The sequence below is a fragment of the Cornus florida genome, unplaced genomic scaffold (genome assembly GCF_030987335.1).
Source record: "Cornus florida cultivar Cherokee Brave unplaced genomic scaffold, ASM3098733v1 CherokeeBrave_3.0.0_Hap2_Chr11, whole genome shotgun sequence".
Lineage (NCBI taxonomy): Eukaryota > Viridiplantae > Streptophyta > Magnoliopsida > Cornales > Cornaceae > Cornus > Cornus florida.
Genome location: NW_026775581.1, coordinates 3,349,335 through 3,359,453, shown reverse-complemented (window position 1 = coordinate 3,359,453; position 10,119 = coordinate 3,349,335). Strand labels below are relative to the sequence as shown.

General features: G+C 49.7%; 2 protein-coding genes across 2 annotated transcripts; one reads left to right on the top strand and one right to left on the bottom strand.

The window, feature by feature from the left end:
- Nucleotides 1–334: 334 nt before the first annotated feature.
- Nucleotides 335–2,077, top strand: LOC132284657 (uncharacterized). Its single transcript, XM_059786782.1, has 2 exons — nt 335–990; nt 1,093–2,077. The coding sequence occupies exons 1-2, from the start codon at nt 388–390 to the stop codon at nt 1,906–1,908; spliced, it is 1,419 nt and encodes a 472-aa protein (XP_059642765.1). The 5' UTR covers nt 335–387; the 3' UTR covers nt 1,909–2,077.
- Nucleotides 2,078–6,740: 4,663 nt separating this feature from the next.
- On the bottom strand, nt 6,741–8,378 carry LOC132284693 (uncharacterized). The gene is made up of 2 exons (XM_059786815.1): nt 7,765–8,378; nt 6,741–7,662 (listed from the first exon to the last, which is right to left on the bottom strand). Exons 1-2 carry the CDS (start codon nt 8,365–8,367, stop codon nt 6,847–6,849), a joined length of 1,419 nt encoding a protein of 472 aa, XP_059642798.1. The 5' UTR covers nt 8,368–8,378; the 3' UTR covers nt 6,741–6,846.
- Between the last annotated feature and the right edge of the window lie 1,741 nt (nt 8,379–10,119).

The following is a 10,119-nucleotide window of genomic DNA, read 5'->3' as shown; positions in this document are numbered from 1 at the left end:
CACCTCTACCCGTTCGAGAAGATGTCCATATGCACTGACACAATAAAATCTGAAAAGGGTTGGAGGGATAGCATAGTGGGTATTAGTGGGGCTTGGTCTTCGCCGGCTGCAGAGGATTACCCTATCCCGAGCGCCTTTGGTGTCTGCTCTGTCTCCTCCTATAAAAAATTCAAATCCCATAAACACGACTGCCCCTGTGAAACATGCGTTCCTCGTTTTTGCACTTACTTATGCCGCTCCTTGGGAATACCTTATGATGACTTGAGCTACAGTGTTTGCAGGGATAGGATTAACTACTTGAAGCGATACGTTCTGAACGATATTCCTTCCTGCTCAGATCTCCTCACTTCAGACAACCTCTTTGCGCTCTCATCACTCGGCTACAATATGAGCAGACTGCAGATTCCCTCTTTTGGCAGGAGGAAAAATACTCCCCCAGTCATTCCTGCTGCTGGGGCGACCTCCTCTCCAGCGTCGGCTTCTTCTTCAGCCACCATATCTGACACTGTCCCGAGCGCAGTGGCTACTAACCCTGCTGCCAGCGCCCCTGCGGCCAACCAGAACGCGCCCTCCCCAGCTACCATAGCTCCTGCTGCTGCGGGGGGCGGTCGGGACAAAGAGCGAGGCAAAAGGCCTCATCCTGACAGTGAAATCGACCCTGAGGAGGAGCCTCTTATTAGAAGGACCCGAGTCTCTGGGCCGGGTACTCTCTTGCACCGAGCGATCAGAGCTCCTTCTCACTCTGGGCCTCCTGCAGCTGGTGGCTCTGCTTCTGCTTCAGGCCCCCCTTCTATCCCCAGCTTGCCGCCATGGGCCCCTCGGTACACTCGAACGGATGGGACGTTCGTGAAACCGAACGAGACCATGCTGAAGGATGGCCAGACCGCTATGGCCTACTACAGGAGCATGTGGACTCCGAAGGACATTGAGGCGGCAAAGGGCCTTTCCCAGAAGGACGTGTTCAGTCGCTTTCCCCAATCTGCTATGGAGGTGACTTTTATTTTCTAACTCATGAATTCTCTTATATTACTTGGTCTTGCCTTCTCCCGTTCTGACTATTGGTTTAACCGTTCTTATTGTGCACCTATGCAGACATTGTTTGGGATGATGGCCATGCAGAAGCAGGTGGAAATGGGGAACGCCAGGGCCCGAAAGTATTCTGACAGCCTGGAGGTGGCTAATAAAGAGAACGACCTCCTTGCCATGAAGAATACCGAGGTGCTGGTTCGGCTTGACAAAGCCGAGCAAGAGAGAGATGTCCTGAAAAAGGAGAATGATTCCCTTCAGGATGAGAAGGACGCCCTCCAGCTCGAGAAGAGCGTCTGGCAGACTGAGCAGGAATCACTCAGAGAAGAGAAGGCAGAACTCCAACGTCTTCTAGCTGATGAACAGTCTGCTCGGATGGCTTTTGAAAAAAGAGCTCTGGACGAGCGTACCGCTCTGATCGACGTTATCAGCAGAGTGGGTGGTGGGATGCTGGCCCTTCATGCTCGGTTCTCCAGGGTCGGTGCTCTTCGGTATGCTCAAGGATTCCGGGAAGGCTTCGCCGACCGGGTTCCGGATGAGGGACAGACCAGCTCCACTCCGGATGAGGTAGACAAGGATCTGGGGATCGAGCCTCTGGGGGTCTATGTCGACCCAGAACCCACCGAAGCGGAGCGTATATTTGATGAGTGCCAGGACATCGCATCCTCAAGGATCATCACAGCTCCTCCTACCGCTCTGCCACTGACCGCTCCCCAATCGTCAACCGTGGCTCCCTCTGTAGCCACTGCTGACGCTGAACCCCAGCCGAACGACTCAGTTATTCACCTGGATTCCCCACCTCATGAAGGTGAGGCGGCTGATGGGGCCGAGGAGGCGAGTCGGCAGGACCAGGATGCTGTTGGTACTGAGGCGTCTAGCTAGGGCTCCTTCGAATTCTTCCAGTTCATATCTTCTTGTAATGATGGACACCTCTCTTTTGTAAACTAAATGTTCAATATTAATGAAATGGCCGAACTCTTTTTCTCTATGTGTTGTGCTCTGTTCAACTTATCTTCAGTACATATATATCTTTTCTCTCTTTTTCTTTTTATATTAGTTTCGCTGTGTGTTTGTACGGCAAGTGCCTGGCGCTCGGCTAGAATGCCACTTGCCACTTGGCTTTAAGTTTTTAGCAAGTGTCTGGCGTTCGGCTTATAGTGCCAGCTGCCACTTATCTTGCTTAAGTGCCTGGCGCTCGGCTAGAATGCCACTTGCCACTTGGCTTTCAATTTTTAGCAAGTGTCTGGCGTTCGGCTTATAGTGCCAGCTGCCACTTATCTTGCTTAAGTGCCTGGCGCTCGGCTAGAATGCCACTTGCCACTTGGCTTTCAATTTTTAGCAAGTGTCTGGCGTTCGGCTTATAGTGCCAGCTGCCACTTATCTTGCTTAAGTGCCTGGCGCTCGGCTAGAATGCCACTTGCCACTTGGCTTTCAATTTTTAGCAAGTGTCTGGCGTTCGGCTTATAGTGCCAGCTGCCACTTATCTTGCTTAAGTGCCTGGCGCTCGGCTAGAATGCCACTTGCCACTTGGCTTTCAATTTTTAGCAAGTGTCTGGCGTTCGGCTTATAGTGCCAGCTGCCACTTATCTTGCTTAAGTGCCTGGCGCTCGGCTAGAATGCCACTTGCCACTTGGCTTTCAATTTTTATAGTAGACCATTGGAAAAGAAAATTCTTCTCTTCTTTTTTTGTAAATTCCGGTAACTTGCTCATTCATATGTATTTGATTAACAACAAATAACATCCAATTAAAAACAGAACTTAGCTTCTATTGATAGTACCTCTTCAGAGACGTGGCGTTCCAGGGCTTGTTGACCAACTTTCCCGCCATGGTTTCCAACGTATATGCCCCTTTGCCAATGACTTCTGCAATTCTGTATGGGCCTTCCCAGGGTGGCATCATTTTTTTGACCATCCCCACCTTTCTTTTCAGAACCAGATCGCCCGGGGCAAAATCCCTGTGTTTTACTCTCTTATTGTGACTATTCGCCAGCACTTGCTGATACGATGCTAGCCTTATAGCCGCTGCGTCCCTCCTTTCGTCTATCATGTCGAGGTTCAATCTTAACATCTTGTCGTTCTGATCTCGACTCCATGCTAAGCTTCTGATAGTGGGGACTAAATGCTCAACCGGTATAACTGCTTCGGTACCATACGCCATCGCGAACGGGCTCTCCCCAGTCGGCCGCCTTGGGGTGGTTCTGTAAGCCCATAGAACGTTCGGGAGTTCATCCAACCACTTCCCCTTATGATCTTCCAGCTTCTTCTTAATGCAGGCGAAAATGGTTCTGTTTGTGATTTCTGCTTGTCCGTTAGCCTGAGGATGACTTACTGCAGCCAACTTCTGGTTGATTCCATACTCCTCCAGCAGCTTTCTTACTTGCCTGCTGTCGAGGTTTGTGCCATTGTCCATGACTATTGTTCTGGGAACACCGAAGCGGCAGATAATGTTGTTCCAGATAAATCGTCTCACCTGAGTCTGAGTCACGCTAGGATACGGTTCTGCCTCCACCCATTTAGTGAAATAATCCGTGGCCAGTAACACATACTTGTTCTGAGCTCTTGCAGTTGGCAGAGGACCGACCACATCCATCCCCCATTGCGCGAAAGGCCACGGCGAGGCCATTACGTGCAATTCTTCAGGTGGTTGGTGGATCATTGGTCCATATCGTTGGCACTTATCGCACCTTCGAGAGAACTCCTCCGCATCTCTTGACATGTTTGGCCAAAAATACCCTTGTGTCATTGCTTTATGCGCTAACGATCTTCCCCCAGAATGATTGCCACACACACCCTCATGAATAGCTCGCAATACCTGCTGCGATTCCGCGGGGGTGACACATTTCAAGTACGGGCCAGAATAGGACCTTCTGTACAGCTGGTTCCGCACGATGGCGTACTTGGCAGCATTCTTTTTGAGTTTCCTAGCTTCATCCCTTTGCATAGGCAAAACGCCATCTCGAATATAGGTAATGATTGGGTCAATCCAACTCGGTTCATACGGTATGACGTTGACTTGCCAAGGGTCCGAGACCATCGGTTCTTCGAAAATGGACGGCTGGGTCACTATTCCCACCAATAATGAAGCGGAATACGAGGCGTTGCTAAATGGATTAAAGTTGGCCAAAGAGCTACAGATCAAAAGTTTGACAGTGTATAGTGACTCGCAGCTGATTGTTCGGCAGGTAAATGGTGAGTACGCAACCAAGGATGACATGATGGGGGCATACCGTTCTGCCGTTCTGCGTAGAGCCAAGGACTTTGCAAAGATTGAATTCATACAGTTGCCGAGGGAACAGAATGCAGATGCAGACCGTTTAGCATGCAGTGCTTCAAGTTGTGGTGAAACATTGGCGAGGGTGATTCCAGTGGGAATAGTGACCCAGCCGTCCATTTTCGAAGAACCGATGGTCTCGGACCCTTGGCAAGTCAACGTCATACCGTATGAACCGAGTTGGATTGACCCAATCATTACCTATATTCGAGATGGCGTTTTGCCTATGCAAAGGGATGAAGCTAGGAAACTCAAAAAGAATGCTGCCAAGTACGCCATCGTGCGGAACCAGCTGTACAGAAGGTCCTATTCTGGCCCGTACTTGAAATGTGTCACCCCCGCGGAATCGCAGCAGGTATTGCGAGCTATTCATGAGGGTGTGTGTGGCAATCATTCTGGGGGAAGATCGTTAGCGCATAAAGCAATGACACAAGGGTATTTTTGGCCAAACATGTCAAGAGATGCGGAGGAGTTCTCTCGAAGGTGCGATAAGTGCCAACGATATGGACCAATGATCCACCAACCACCTGAAGAATTGCACGTAATGGCCTCGCCGTGGCCTTTCGCGCAATGGGGGATGGATGTGGTCGGTCCTCTGCCAACTGCAAGAGCTCAGAACAAGTATGTGTTACTGGCCACGGATTATTTCACTAAATGGGTGGAGGCAGAACCGTATCCTAGCGTGACTCAGACTCAGGTGAGACGATTTATCTGGAACAACATTATCTGCCGCTTCGGTGTTCCCAGAACAATAGTCATGGACAATGGCACAAACCTCGACAGCAGGCAAGTAAGAAAGCTGCTGGAGGAGTATGGAATCAACCAGAAGTTGGCTGCAGTAAGTCATCCTCAGGCTAACGGACAAGCAGAAATCACAAACAGAACCATTTTCGCCTGCATTAAGAAGAAGCTGGAAGATCATAAGGGGAAGTGGTTGGATGAACTCCCGAACGTTCTATGGGCTTACAGAACCACCCCAAGGCGGCCGACTGGGGAGAGCCCGTTCGCGATGGCGTATGGTACCGAAGCAGTTATACCGGTTGAGCATTTAGTCCCCACTATCAGAAGCTTAGCATGGAGTCGAGATCAGAACGACAAGATGTTAAGATTGAACCTCGACATGATAGACGAAAGGAGGGACGCAGCGGCTATAAGGCTAGCATCGTATCAGCAAGTGCTGGCGAATAGTCACAATAAGAGAGTAAAACACAGGGATTTTGCCCCGGGCGATCTGGTTCTGAAAAGAAAGGTGGGGATGGTCAAAAAAATGATGCCACCCTGGGAAGGCCCATACAGAATTGCAGAAGTCATTGGCAAAGGGGCATATACGTTGGAAACCATGGCGGGAAAGTTGGTCAACAAGCCCTGGAACGCCACGTCTCTGAAGAGGTACTATCAATAGAAGCTAAGTTCTGTTTTTAATTGGATGTTATTTGTTGTTAATCAAATACATATGAATGAGCAAGTTACCGGAATTTACAAAAAAAGAAGAGAAGAATTTTCTTTTCCAATGGTCTACTATAAAAATTGAAAGCCAAGTGGCAAGTGGCATTCTAGCCGAGCGCCAGGCACTTAAGCAAGATAAGTGGCAGCTGGCACTATAAGCCGAACGCCAGACACTTGCTAAAAATTGAAAGCCAAGTGGCAAGTGGCATTCTAGCCGAGCGCCAGGCACTTAAGCAAGATAAGTGGCAGCTGGCACTATAAGCCGAACGCCAGACACTTGCTAAAAATTGAAAGCCAAGTGGCAAGTGGCATTCTAGCCGAGCGCCAGGCACTTAAGCAAGATAAGTGGCAGCTGGCACTATAAGCCGAACGCCAGACACTTGCTAAAAATTGAAAGCCAAGTGGCAGCTGGCACTATAAGCCGAACGCCAGACACTTGCTAAAAATTGAAAGCCAAGTGGCAAGTGGCATTCTAGCCGAGCGCCAGGCACTTAAGCAAGATAAGTGGCAGCTGGCACTATAAGCCGAACGCCAGACACTTGCTAAAAATTGAAAGCCAAGTGGCAAGTGGCATTCTAGCCGAGCGCCAGGCACTTAAGCAAGATAAGTGGCAGCTGGCACTATAAGCCGAACGCCAGACACTTGCTAAAAATTGAAAGCCAAGTGGCAAGTGGCATTCTAGCCGAGCGCCAGGCACTTAAGCAAGATAAGTGGCAGCTGGCACTATAAGCCGAACGCCAGACACTTGCTAAAAATTGAAAGCCAAGTGGCAAGTGGCATTCTAGCCGAGCGCCAGGCACTTAAGCAAGATAAGTGGCAGCTGGCACTATAAGCCGAACGCCAGACACTTGCTAAAAACTTAAAGCCAAGTGGCAAGTGGCATTCTAGCCGAGCGCCAGGCACTTGCCGTACAAACACACAGCGAAACTAATATAAAAAGAAAAAGAGAGAAAAGATATATATGTACTGAAGATAAGTTGAACAGAGCACAACACATAGAGAAAAAGAGTTCGGCCATTTCATTAATATTGAACATTTAGTTTACAAAAGAGAGGTGTCCATCATTACAAGAAGATATGAACTGGAAGAATTCGAAGGAGCCCTAGCTAGACGCCTCAGTACCAACAGCATCCTGGTCCTGCCGACTCGCCTCCTCGGCCCCATCAGCCGCCTCACCTTCATGAGGTGGGGAATCCAGGTGAATAACTGAGTCGTTCGGCTGGGGTTCAGCGTCAGCAGTGGCTACAGAGGGAGCCACGGTTGACGATTGGGGAGCGGTCAGTGGCAGAGCGGTAGGAGGAGCTGTGATGATCCTTGAGGATGCGATGTCCTGGCACTCATCAAATATACGCTCCGCTTCGGTGGGTTCTGGGTCGACATAGACCCCCAGAGGCTCGATCCCCAGATCCTTGTCTACCTCATCCGGAGTGGAGCTGGTCTGTCCCTCATCCGGAACCCGGTCGGCGAAGCCTTCCCGGAATCCTTGAGCATACCGAAGAGCACCGACCCTGGAGAACCGAGCATGAAGGGCCAGCATCCCACCACCCACTCTGCTGATAACGTCGATCAGAGCGGTACGCTCGTCCAGAGCTCTTTTTTCAAAAGCCATCCGAGCAGACTGTTCATCAGCTAGAAGACGTTGGAGTTCTGCCTTCTCTTCTCTGAGTGATTCCTGCTCAGTCTGCCAGACGCTCTTCTCGAGCTGGAGGGCGTCCTTCTCATCCTGAAGGGAATCATTCTCCTTTTTCAGGACATCTCTCTCTTGCTCGGCTTTGTCAAGCCGAACCAGCACCTCGGTATTCTTCATGGCAAGGAGGTCGTTCTCTTTATTAGCCACCTCCAGGCTGTCAGAATACTTTCGGGCCCTGGCGTTCCCCATTTCCACCTGCTTCTGCATGGCCATCATCCCAAACAATGTCTGCATAGGTGCACAATAAGAACGGTTAAACCAATAGTCAGAACGGGAGAAGGCAAGACCAAGTAATATAAGAGAATTCATGAGTTAGAAAATAAAAGTCACCTCCATAGCAGATTGGGGAAAGCGACTGAACACGTCCTTCTGGGAAAGGCCCTTTGCCGCCTCAATGTCCTTCGGAGTCCACATGCTCCTGTAGTAGGCCATAGCGGTCTGGCCATCCTTCAGCATGGTCTCGTTCGGTTTCACGAACGTCCCATCCGTTCGAGTGTACCGAGGGGCCCATGGCGGCAAGCTGGGGATAGAAGGGGGGCCTGAAGCAGAAGCAGAGCCACCAGCTGCAGGAGGCCCAGAGTGAGAAGGAGCTCTGATCGCTCGGTGCAAGAGAGTACCCGGCCCAGAGACTCGGGTCCTTCTAATAAGAGGCTCCTCCTCAGGGTCGATTTCACTGTCAGGATGAGGCCTTTTGCCTCGCTCTTTGTCCCGACCGCCCCCCGCAGCAGCAGGAGCTATGGTAGCTGGGGAGGGCGCGTTCTGGTTGGCCGCAGGGGCGCTGGCAGCAGGGTTAGTAGCCACTGCGCTCGGGACAGTGTCAGATATGGTGGCTGAAGAAGAAGCCGACGCTGGAGAGGAGGTCGCCCCAGCAGCAGGAATGACTGGGGGAGTATTTTTCCTCCTGCCAAAAGAGGGAATCTGCAGTCTGCTCATATTGTAGCCGAGTGATGACAGCGCAAAGAGGTTGTCTGAAGTGAGGAGATCTGAGCAGGAAGGAATATCGTTCAGAACGTATCGCTTCAAGTAGTTAATCCTATCCCTGCAAACACTGTAGCTCAAGTCATCACAAGGTATTCCCAAGGAGCGGCATAAGTAAGTGCAAAAACGAGGAACGCATGTTTCACAGGGGCAGTCGTGTTTATGGGATTTGAATTTTTTATAGGAGGAGACAGAGCAGACACCAAAGGCGCTCGGGATAGGGTAATCCTCTGCAGCCGGCGAAGACCAAGCCCCACTAATACCCACTATGCTATCCCTCCAACCCTTTTCAGATTTTATTGTGTCAGTGCATATGGACATCTTCTCGAACGGGTAGAGGTGGTAGAAGGGCTCGTTAGTACGGATCTTACTGACCTTATAGCACAGAAGGAGGTCTATGAGGTCAAGGTCCAGATTTCTGTCACGCATCAATAAGAGCATAACAGATATGATCCTAAAGAAGTTGGGGTTGACCTGCAGAGGGGATATCCCCAATCTGTTGAAGACGTAACTAAAGAAAGGGTGCAGAGGGAACCTAACAACATTCAGTTGAAGGTTTGTGAATAAGACTTCGCCGGGCAGGAGGCCGGCGCCGGTCGTAATATTAACGTCTTGGGGGCAAACCCTAACTACGATGTTGTCAGGAAGCCTAAGTCTCATACGAAGGACACCCAGATCTACAACCATGGTGGAAGTGCAAGAAGAATCTAAAAGAGGGAAAATGGAAGCCTGCCGAAAGTAAAAAGAATGAAACTAACCTCGGAGGACTGCAAGATCGCTGGGAGAATGACTCTCGAAGGATTTCACCGGAAAAGGCTTAGCGCAGTTCTAGAAAGAGGGAGATTTGGCTGATGATGGAGACGGTAAAGGGAAGTGAAGTGGAATTCGAGAGCATTATATAGGCAAGGGGGCCCGAGGGCCGAAGCGTCGGGAAGGCAAGAAATCCCTCGAACCCCGGAACATTGATTCTGGATCTGACCGTTCGCTCCCCCACGTGGTTATCTCGAGCCGTCAGCGTCATGATGAGACGCCATCAATAATTACCCCTTATTAAATAAGGGGCAATTATGGGGGCAGTTGAGGAGGCCCTGGATGACATGGGCCAGGTCCGACTCGCAAAACACAACCTTCAGTCCGAACAGCTGGGTCAGCCCATAAAAAGACACTGCCATATGGGCCGAGCGGGAGGAAGCCCATCAAGAGTGACCAGGGCTTACTGAGGAATAGGCCCAGGTCCAGCAATTAGTAAATATCTTGCAAATATCTTGTAAATATCTATAAATAGGAGTTGGAATGAAGAGGAAGGGGATCTTGATTCGGGTTGAGGTGTAAGAATTCTAGAGAGAGAAAGAATAGAAGGAGTTTCTTGCATCTTCACACGGAAAGTCACGGAAGACAAGATGGAACTGGGCGCTTTTCCAGGGAATTAAATCCACTAATACTTTGATTTATTGATTAGATTTATATGACACGCTGGGTCCTAAATATTCACTTATTAATGTTTAATGTAGTGAGTGAGATAAAAGGAAGCTCTGCCAAGGAATAAGTTTTATTGAATATGACTGTTGACTTTAGCTGGTAAGGGATGTTAGAAGTAAAACTATACGTTCTTTCTGTATTTGAGCTTTCTAAAGAAGTTTAAATACTGTTGTCCTTATCCTATCAGAGAGTAAAATAAGGACTTCTTAGGCCCGTTTACTAGCTTTC